At 42.7% G+C, this 10,478-nt stretch overlaps 1 protein-coding gene across 18 annotated transcripts in view; it reads right to left on the bottom strand.

The window, feature by feature from the left end:
* The window catches only part of ptprk (protein tyrosine phosphatase receptor type K), a 50,141-nt gene that overhangs the window by 1,675 nt on the left and 37,988 nt on the right, over window positions 1-10,478 (bottom strand). For 2 of the 18 annotated variants that reach the window (XM_049757188.2, XM_049757197.2), the window contains 18 exons: window positions 10,185-10,320; window positions 7,251-7,411; window positions 7,094-7,129; window positions 5,580-5,767; window positions 5,412-5,499; window positions 5,136-5,212; window positions 4,474-4,491; window positions 4,041-4,077; window positions 3,867-3,964; window positions 3,679-3,795; window positions 3,453-3,607; window positions 3,242-3,377; window positions 2,363-2,512; window positions 2,089-2,262; window positions 925-1,056; window positions 646-771; window positions 415-578; window positions 60-195 (listed from right to left, as the gene is read on the bottom strand). In XM_049757188.2, the coding sequence (XP_049613145.1) occupies window positions 60-195; window positions 415-578; window positions 646-771; window positions 925-1,056; window positions 2,089-2,262; window positions 2,363-2,512; window positions 3,242-3,377; window positions 3,453-3,607; window positions 3,679-3,795; window positions 3,867-3,964; window positions 4,041-4,077; window positions 4,474-4,491; window positions 5,136-5,212; window positions 5,412-5,499; window positions 5,580-5,767; window positions 7,094-7,129; window positions 7,251-7,411; window positions 10,185-10,320 (2,129 nt within the window). Of the gene's footprint in view, window positions 1-59; window positions 196-414; window positions 579-645; window positions 772-924; window positions 1,057-1,378; window positions 1,397-2,088; window positions 2,263-2,362; window positions 2,513-3,241; window positions 3,378-3,452; window positions 3,608-3,678; window positions 3,796-3,866; window positions 3,965-4,040; window positions 4,078-4,473; window positions 4,492-5,066; window positions 5,213-5,411; window positions 5,512-5,579; window positions 5,768-5,963; window positions 5,976-7,093; window positions 7,130-7,250; window positions 7,412-9,014; window positions 9,045-10,184; window positions 10,321-10,478 lie in introns of all 18 variants that reach the window. The other 16 variants (XM_049757190.2, XM_049757198.2, XM_049757191.2 and 13 more) reach the window with 14 other exon arrangements.

The following is a 10,478-nucleotide window of genomic DNA, read 5'->3' as shown; positions in this document are numbered from 1 at the left end:
ACGTCAGATTTGTGTATTCCCATACTCAATTATTTTTTTTTTTTATGTTTTGGCCTTACCGGAGCGTCCACCATGTTGGGTTTGCTGTTCCTTAATGTTTTGACGGCGTGGAAGACGTCAACCACGCTCTGCCTCTTGGCCATCTCGCACACAATGCTGCTGGCACAGAACACGCCACTGCGCCCGCCGCCGTTTCTTCACAAACACACCAAGGAAGTTAGTTTTGGTTCATGTTCTCCATCAATCGACTCCAAAATAATCAATCAATTCAACAGTTCATTCACGTTTGAGCAGTTATTATTGCATCATGTTTCCCCGAATACGCAAAAACGTGAATTAGGAAGGGTTACGTGTGCTCCCCTAGTGGTAGGCTATGAAATGAACCGCCGTTCGCCAACGTTGAATCTTACTCACAGGCAATGGACGATGGTTCTTCCCTCCCCCTCCTCTCCCTCATGCTGCCACTGGTCCACCTGCAGGATGAGCTTCAAGAAGGACCTCTTGGAGGCCGGGACCTCCCTGTGACCCGCCCAGCCCAAGTACTGGAACTGACGAACCATCAAGTAGCCTTCCTGGGGCTAACACATCAATGGATAGCGATGGTTAGCTAGGTGTGACATGTGACTACAGCGTTTGAATACTCACTCTTGTGAGGTTGCAGACTCTGAACAGCCTGCTGATCACATCACAGTCCATCGAGCAGGACATACATTCGACCTGGACGGGCCCGTAACGCAACATGCCTTCTTCCGGCCAGTACTGGGGACAGCCCTGTGGAGACAACTCGTGATTAGATTTGAAAAACACACACTTAGGTAATTTTTGGACTATAAGCCGCACTGGACTATAAGCCGCATCAGCTAAAACTTGTGATTCCAGGTTCAAAAGTCGCGGCTTATAGTCCGAAATTTACGGTACTCGTACCTGCGCTAGGTCAATCTCATTGAGCATCACCAGACTGGTGCAGCCGTAGTCGTACACCAGGCGCCAAAAGTCTTTGACGGTATTGGGCAGCGGGTGCTGGGTGACGATGAAGGCGGCCGGTTGTCTGTAGCTCTGAAGGTAAACAACAAAGAAAAAAAAAATGGCCGGTCATAATAAGTGACACGCAAACAGGGTAGCTTAATCATCTAGATGTTTGATCATGCAGGGGTGGGGGTGAGTAGCATGCGCCACATAAACATCGACGAGGGTCCACTTGATATTCTGTCGACATAAAACGTGTCGTAATGAACCGACGCTATACAGCCAGCCAATGGTGGGGGGGGGAGGGGCATGTGAACTCGGGGGTTTATGGCAAGACATTGAACGTGGTGGAAAGACAGCGAAGCCATGAAACAAATCCAGTATTGGAATATTTGAAGTGAAATCCCGTTACCTGGAACTCCTCTGACAGCTTGGTTAGAGAGAGGCCAAAGGCAAGTTTAACTAAGACGCAAATACTACAAAACTCAAGTCCATCAGATTGAATCACAATCCTACTACGTTGGCCCTGAAAGTCGGGTTTTCGTTACTCACCATGAAAATAGAACCATGCAGCCATTAGCAAGTCCTCACCTCACAAGTCACACTATCAAAAATATTCATGAGAATTTAATAGGATGGCAGAGGAAAAGAACGACTGGATATTTGATAAATAAAAATGATTGTAAGTTTTAGACTCCATAATGCTAAAATCACTTTAGAGTTCTTTCCTAATTGCTTTCCATCGACATCCTTCTAATTTCTCATGTAAACAAGCCGCACTATGTCACTCCCAAGAAACTTCACAATAAATATTTCGTTTTTTTTTTTATAGAAACCTGGATTTGTCTCTAGCTTTCTTGTGTGCTTAAACCACAAACACAGCATCACACAAACAGGGAGGGGAGACTGTATGTGTGAATAATAAACACATGCGTCGATATTTTTGCATGTTTTCTACTGGTCAAAAGTTTTAGAACAACCATTTCTCAGTTCGGCATTTTTAGATATGCTGATTTTTTTTAGGCTTCTAAAATCTTTGACCAGTGGTGTCTTCATTTCCATATTCTACCTTTTTCTTATCAAACAGTGTTATCGTACAATGTATTGTTCGTGGGAACTTACATCCATGAGCGCCGCGTTGATGTAATTGCTACTTTCCCCATCGATCGTGATGAGGAAGGGCAGACATCTGTCAGGCGGAAGTCCGTCCATGAAGCGGTTCTTATCTTGGTTCCTAGGCAACAACGCGATGCTGCAGTCTTCAGGCTGAGGCTGAGGAGTCACTGAGTTTAAAGTCTGGAGGACAAAATCATTCGTGAGTTCATTGTGTTCCACAAAAAAGGCAAAATATGTGCATGGGTGAGTCGATGAGTCATTTTGAAGAAAGAAACATCACCTGAAATTCGTCCTTCAGGTGGGACGAGTTGGTCTGGGAGTCGATACGGATGAGCTCATAGAAAGCAGCTTTGAATTCACAGACGGGAATGGCCGTCTCCCCGCAGAGACACGCCTCTAAGATGGCGTCGTGGATGAATATGTACTGCTCCTGGAGAATGCACGAGACGGCCGTGTTTTAACAACACACACGTGCACACACACTTTTTGAAGAAAACAATAATCGCTGTCACAGCGACAACTTGTTGGGGGTGAGGAAACACACAGTGGGTGAGGTGGAGTGGATGGCGGGTGGAATTATGGAGATGATCAATGAAGACTCAAGTTAACATTTTCCAAGTCACTTCTAAAATGAATTAAAAATAGGTAAAATATTTACTCATCGAAGTGATTCAATGAGGGTTTAAAAAATAGAAATTAAATTTCAGCATTAGAAAATTGGGTTTAAAAAATAGCTTTAAAATGTAAATAAAAAAGTTTTGTCTGGCAATGCCAATATAGGATTAATTTATCTTTATCAATTCTATTTCAAGAAAGCAGTAATCAGATTGTAAACAACTGCAACTGCTGTTTTTAAGATACCACTAGATGGCAGTAAAAGACAATTAATCTAATCAAAAACTAATCCAAGTCAAATTGGGGATTTTTAGCTCTAAAATTGGAAAATAACTTGACCTCTTTGGCTTTTTTTGGTCATCTTTTTGACCTTCATGACACTGTTGTGAGTGAACATCACAAACAAAGAGATGAAAGATGTTATGGATGTGGTCGTCCCTTCAGCCTGTACCGTTGCGTGTCCCGAGTCCAACAGTGCGTTCGTTGTTTTACCGTGTCTGCCCCTAGCATGTTGATGCGGATGGATGATGGGTAATGCAGTCACCTCAGTCTGTACCATGTTGATCCTCCTGGACCGAAGCGCCTTGACGCAGTTGTAGATGTCCACCACGCCTTCCCTCTCTGCCATGTCCAACATGATGTCAATGACTATGAAGCAGCCTGTGCGTCCTGCCCCGGCACTGTAGATGGACCACAAAAAATGAATTTCTATTCTCACATTTGAACGAATGTCGATTTTTTTTTTCTTTTTTTACCTGCAGTGGACCACAATAGGCCCGGCAGAGGGTGGATTGGAGATTTTAACCCTACGGATGAAGGAAAGCAATCCCGTGGCGTGATACGGAACACCGTGATCGGGCCAGCCTGTGAAGTGGAACTGCTTGACTTCTCGCACTTCGTTGAATCCACGCTAAGGAGAAACATTTTTTATGAAAATCTGATCGTTTCGAATCATTCCCCGATCTAGTGCCTTCAACTCACCCTCTCCAATGTGAAGGTGCGGACCACGTATTCAGCAAGCGGCTCCACTTCCACAAAGGTCACCTTGAAGTCACCGTACACCTCGGCATCATCTGGCCAGTACTTGTAACACTTCACCTGTCCAAAAACTCAGAATTAGTATCAACTGTTCGAAAGATATTTTTGATCGCCGAGAAAGAGCAACTTACCCTTCCGACCTCGACCAGATTGGTCACCATGACGATACAGGCTGACTGTTCTTGCCACACCATCCTCCAGAAGTCATACACGGTCTCGTGCACGGGGCCTGCAAATGCAAATCACCTTTAGGACATTATAAAATCTTCTAACGTGACTTTATATTGTTATTAATATTTGCTCACCCTGAGTAGCAATGTAGTGGCTTGGTCTCTGATAACCCTGAAAAACAAAAAAAGGTGAATTTGAGTCACATTTCATTTCAACGGGATTGTCAAAAAGGTTTCTCCCAGCTACGATAAGGCCGACATTATGATCATCATCTCCAAGATTTACATCTAAGCATTTTTTATGTGGTTAAAAGGAAAGGGATGTGTATTTAAGATTAAATAATTGCTGATATATTTAACAGATGAAAACGTGCCACCTTTACAACATGAGACACAAAAAGGGAGTAGCGATAGTGGTGCAAAGAGAGGGGAGAAGAAAAAAAAAAAAGTAGCACGAGATGAGATGAAATCTCTCCAAAACGTGACAACAAGAGCTTGGCCTTGAGCATTTGACGACTTGGTGCATGGATGGATGTAAATGAATGGAAGAGTCCACAGTGATACTTACATCCCTGTACAGCCAAATCTACAGGCCAAGCCACAGGCAGAAAGAAGGAGTGGAAGAAAGGAAGGAAGGAAGCAAGGAAAGAAAGAGAGCACAATAATGTCAGTGAGCGTCAACCGGAAACAGAAAAGTTGCATTGACATGATATGTGGATGGACATGAGAAGACACACACACACACAAAAATCTAGAATTAGATTAAATAAAAAGGACTTTTTTTTTTTTAATTCATAGAATTCTGAGATTTCTGTCTTAATTATAAATTTGAAGCATCAGGAAGTGCCCAGTCTATAAATTCTACTTCTAGAGTGACAATGACAATATTTTACATAACGACAAAAACAAAAGTTGTTATAAAGGTGACTGCAGGTGAAGTGAAAATGGTTGAAGATGATGGATGGAGAAAAAAAAAGTTTTGATTTCAGTTACTTGTCCAGCGTGGTGAATGTAATCAAAATAATCAATATTTTTATCTGCTAAATAAACACGTTATACATCCAAATACATTTTTTTTAAAGAATATATTCTGAGATGCGTGAAGATGGGAGCAATGGGATGTCTTGGAGATGCAATTAAAGGTAGAGAGGCCTGACATACGAGCGAGGGAGTGTGGTTTCGTTGGTTTCGTTGGGAGCCAATAGTAGCATTCGGCGCGTTTCCACTTACATCGATGTAGTTGGCGTTGATGTAGTCGGAGGAGGGGTCATCTTCCATGGGCTGGAGAATAACCCGTGAATGATCATCTGGAGAAAGAGACAGAAGGACACAATGGAAAGGAGGAGATATGGAAAGAGAAAAAAAATTAGATGAAAAGAAACAACCATCAATACATGTGTATCTTTTTCGATTGTGTTGCTCCAGTTCTTCTTTTCTCCGATTCATTCTCCTGGAATTTAAAAAGTTATGCAATATTGATTTTAAAAAAATATTTTTTTTGCTTACAGGCTATTATGTTGCCATATCGGTTCTTGGTGCGGTTTTGCTCTTTCTTTGCCACGTCCCAGGTTGCTGACTGGCCTTCAAAAAAACTCTGCATCACCAACAACACACACAAAATAGAAAACGTGATTTACAAATATAACAGCAAATTTGATTTTCCCGCGGACTTACTTCGTACTCCTCCTTAAAGCCATAGCTGTCGGACGTCTTCATCAAGTTGATGTGCTGCAAGAGGTCGGCCACTCTGATGGCCGGGTGGAGTTGTCCCGTCTGATAAGGAGATTCGGTGCCTTCACAGTGATAGCGGGGAACATCTAGAAGTCTGCTGTTCTCTGCCGCTGATGCGCTATGATTCTCATCTGTGTGTGTGGGGAGGAGATGATTTAAGGTTAAAGCTGGCAACTAGGTGAATCCATCCAAATGCATTTCCAATTACCGTATTTTCCGGACTATAAGGCTTTTGAGAAAATTTTAGGTTTTTAGGCCTTATAGTCCGGAAAATACGGTATGTTATTATCAGCTTGCTTATTATTATTTTTACATTTTGATGCCTACCTGTGATTGGAACTACATATCCAAGCAGCAAGGGAAAAATAAAACAAATCAGACTGTGGGATAAGTGTCATTTCACATAGGGTCACATGGAATGAATGATGTCACCGCAGACCGGTTGGGAAATGGGAAATGGGTACTAGTGAGAGATGATGAGGCAAAAAAAAAAAAAAATCGGAACTATAGTGACGAAAGCACACTTATTTTGGCCGACATTGTTGTGCCATTGTGAGGTTACTAATCTGGAAGCTACACAACGTGATGTTGTGTATTGCATCCACCCACTCGATGCTTTCCTTTTGCTCCGAGGACTTGTTAGCTCATTAACGACCGCTAAGCTTTGTTATTGCCCTCGTCAGGCCAATTAACGCTAAACCTGACCTGACAGCGTCTTTTAATTCGACTTCTCCGCTACTCCCTCCGATCCCGTGACGTGATAACCCGGGACAGGGTGGAACAGCAGCTTTCAGTCTGAATTAAAGGTTACGGAAAAAACATGATCAACACACTTTGGTGGCTCTTGGGAGGTTTTGGACGCCTTGTGGGTGTGTTCCAAAAGATTTGGCACAAATAAAATCTTTCACGAGTCCAGAGTAAATACCACAGATGCCAGTATTGACAACACATTCCATCTCGAGCATCCGAATCTGTTGCTTTTGCAAGGGCTGGGAATTAAATGCCTCTCAAAACCAGTCGAAAGTATGGAAATAATTAGGTCACGGGGGAGTAGGGGTTCTAATTACGCAGACGATCCAAAATGCTCAGCGGGAACGAGAAAAACATTGACGTAAGTGTAAACACAGTCTGCTCGGCTGCAAGGAGTTAAGTTTTCACACGAGAGCGACGTCTTGTTTTGATATCTTACTCCGCAAGGCTCAAAGAAGCCACATTGTGACTTGAGCCTTTTGATTGGAGCTCAACTTTCCCATACCAAGAGGAGACTTAATAGATGCTGATGAGATCAGGCATTGTAAATGGGAACTGCTTGTAACCGCAAAATGATGCAAGGGGACGTACAAGACAAGGAAAGACTGAGACTGAAGATGACGGTGACGGGTGACCGCTACGGGCTGTTTGCTGGGGTGAGAAATGTGACACATTCAACCGACTGGGGAGTTGGGGGGGGGTCTCACCTAACACAGCTGTGGGAACCAGCGGATCGTTGGGCACTGCGGGGGGAGGAAGCATCGCAATTTTACACTCCCACAACTGATTTGAAAATAGGATGGACTACCGAAAGCAGATGTTTCGCAACGTCATGTGTTCATATTTGAGAAGAAATCAATGTACATCTGTTGTTGTGGTTGTGCGTGTCCATGAAGGTCACCGCCATGGGGTCCTCGGCGTGCAGAGTGCTCTGATCGGCGTAGCTGCGGTCCATGGCGTTCACCATATGTGTCATTTCCTGCCGGGTGGTTCCGATGGCATCCTTACGCTTTTTGGCCAGCTTCCTGTCACAGGGGTAAAAAAAAAAGACCATCGGAGTCAGGTAACATTCAAAGCCATTCAAATGATTCATCAGCTAGCCTGCAGGACACCGCCTCACTTTATCTGGCATTTATCCGAGCAATTTATTGTTTCAAAACGACTTTCTTCAACAATATCTAGCCAAGCTGTGGGCTGCAGGCGACTGATTCAAGATGCAGAGGAAAAAGAGGAGAGGAAGAAAACAAAGAAGAGGGAAAGAAACAGGCAAGGATGGCCAATGTGAAAAGAGCAAATGGCAGCATGGGCTCAACCCAAGGGGCGGAAATAACCCTTGACCTCGGTCGGGTTAGCCAAAGAACTGTGTGTGAATTAAATTAGTCCATTTGAAATAAGGCAGCAAGGTACGGCATTTACTAAACACACCATACAGAGGTCATATCGAGTCGAGCATTATGAGAGGAACACTTCTGCATGTAAATATTTTTCTCCACAAGCTGTTTTTGTATAATACAGTAAAAATAAAGACGTATTTGGGGAAAAGCACAGACAAATCAAAGTATTTCCAGGAGAAGTAAACAAGTTTGACGTGAATAAAAACTGATGAGTATTCCCAGGAGAGACTTTGAGCATGACAAAGCATGCAGGAAAGTCCGACACCCAGAGCCATAGTGTATGTATCACTTCAGACAACTTCCAACCCATGAATATGATTCGAATTCCACGTCTTGACATCGTGACGTTCGAAATTTGGATTTGAATTCATTTTGAAAGTTCCTTCAAATAAGTTGCCAAACTGATACGCTTATACGGCTCTTCCCAATAGACAGGTGGGAAACATGCTTTTGATTTTTTTTCCGTTACCTCGTTTGCTCTCAAAACACACCACCGCTAAGGCCACAGAAAACCATGACGCACCCACAGATCCAGACCCTTCATTCTGACCAAGTTACGCAAAAATGTCGGAAGAAAACAGGACAAGCTACAGAGATAAAGATTTTTTTTTTCCACAGCCAAACCCCCACAGGAACGAAACCAAAAAAAAAAAGCCTCCAACAGAACGGAGCTGTTCACATCCCGTTTTCACGATACCTGTGACTTGATGGGTGGATGGATGGTCACATGACTTACATGCACACAGAGCTACAAGTCACAAGTGCAGCATTCTTTTTTCAAATAACACGCTCAGGCCCGTGTGGTCCCACTCTGGCCTGCTTTTGAAGACAGCTCGTCTGCCTCAGAGCGACTTTGGAACATGTGGAGGACACCGAGGGCTGAGGGCAATTCACATTCAGTTCAGTCCTTTAAGATTATGTGTCGCTATCCCCCCCCCACCCCCTCTCATTCACTCAGTGCTATTAAATATGTAAAAAATAAATAAAAATAATGCAAAAAGCTGATATGACTGAGGCGGCAGTGAATTGTCCCCCACCCTGGGCAGGGCGTCAATGAGGATGGCTTTGGCTGATTGGTCAGAGCGAAAATGTGTTGTGTCTTGAAAAAAGTATACTGCATCTTTAAAAAAAAAAAAAAGAAAAAAACCAAAACCAACATCTAGCCACTAATTAGCCCAGTAAGAGATCAGCAGTTGGACACAGCTGATAGTTGGCTCGCTTGTTGTTTACTTACAGGTAATAAGAGTACGAATAGTAGGTCCTCCTGGGGTTGTGAGCCAATCAGAAAGCAAAGAGACATAAGGTTCATGAATATGCAAATGAGGACAATACCGTCCTCTCCCAATCAGCAACAACAGAAACAGAAGAAAGCATCTTGGGGTCATGCAAAAACAAAAAAAACGGGTCGTTTTCAACATTAAGGGCTTTTCCCAGAAATTTCCGCTTCAAAGCTGAAAACTTGAAAGTATTTACGAGAACTCAATATAAGCTGCTAAGCATCCTTGCAATCGTCTGCTGCCACTATTCATCCTCCAGATTGAATATTCATTTGATGCTTTGGCATCATGTCCCACCATTTTAAAGATGCAGTATTGCTCAAAATTGGAAGAAGGTTCAATGACAATGGATATTGATCTCCCCAAAGATTCTCTAGCAGAAAACACTTGTCATGATATGATCAATATTCTCACAATCAAATAGAAATCAAACTAATGTGTGTTATTGCTTCACAATCTCAACAACAAGCTCATAAATGATGCAATTAAATTGTTCATTATTTCTGCACTTCTATTTATGCAAAGTCACTGTTGACTTTTGAAAAAGGGATGCAATGTACCTTTCAGGGTTTGATTTTATTAACTTGTAATGCCTTTGTATGGCCACATGGTGATGCTCTGCACCAAACTATCACTCAATCCTCTCCTGTGTATTGTATTGAGTCAGTGAAAAAAAAATCCTATTTGACACTTTACCAACATGCTGATGAACTTTTTCTTCTCAACTTTCTTAACCCAAGAGCTGTATTACTAACCAAACAACCTGAGAGAGCTCAATCTGATACATCCCTCATTAATGTAGTGTGAAATCTGAATTAATTTTGTAGTTGTAGACCACATTCAAAAATATCAACAATTCTTCTAGAGTGGTTAGATCTCTTTGTGTCTATCCAATCATCTTCTTATTTTCCTTGGAAAATGAAAGACTTTGTATAAAGTGTAGTCTAGATCCCCAAAAAAGTGTTTCTACAGGGAGATCAACGTTCATGGTGGATGAATGGAAGATGGCGGAACTACAGCAAATACTGAGACCAATAAAACAAGAGAATGAATTCACATTTTTCGGTCCTCATTTCGCCTGCGTGTGAGTGAGCGTCGGGAAGGTTTTTCGGCGAGGTGCCACTCACCTTTTCTTGACCAATAAGATGGCTACCAGCACCAGCAGTATGAAGACGAGGACACCTGCGCTGATGCCGGCGATCTTCACCACACGGTCCGTCTGCTTCGCGGGGTCGGGGATGACTTCGGGTTCCTCGGTCGCACCTTGAGCAGAAGGATGAATTATCGGTTTGGTGCTTCTCACCGCTGATTTTAATAAATTGAAATCAATTTTGTTATTTATGGGAAATGATAATCAAGTTACATTTTTTCTATTAATGATATCTTAGTGATGTTCAAAAATAATTAAAAAAAAGCACATA

The sequence above is a fragment of the Syngnathus scovelli genome, chromosome 20 (assembly GCF_024217435.2).
Source record: "Syngnathus scovelli strain Florida chromosome 20, RoL_Ssco_1.2, whole genome shotgun sequence".
NCBI classification, from domain to species: domain Eukaryota; kingdom Metazoa; phylum Chordata; class Actinopteri; order Syngnathiformes; family Syngnathidae; genus Syngnathus; species Syngnathus scovelli.
This window is presented reverse-complemented; position numbering and strand designations above follow the sequence as displayed.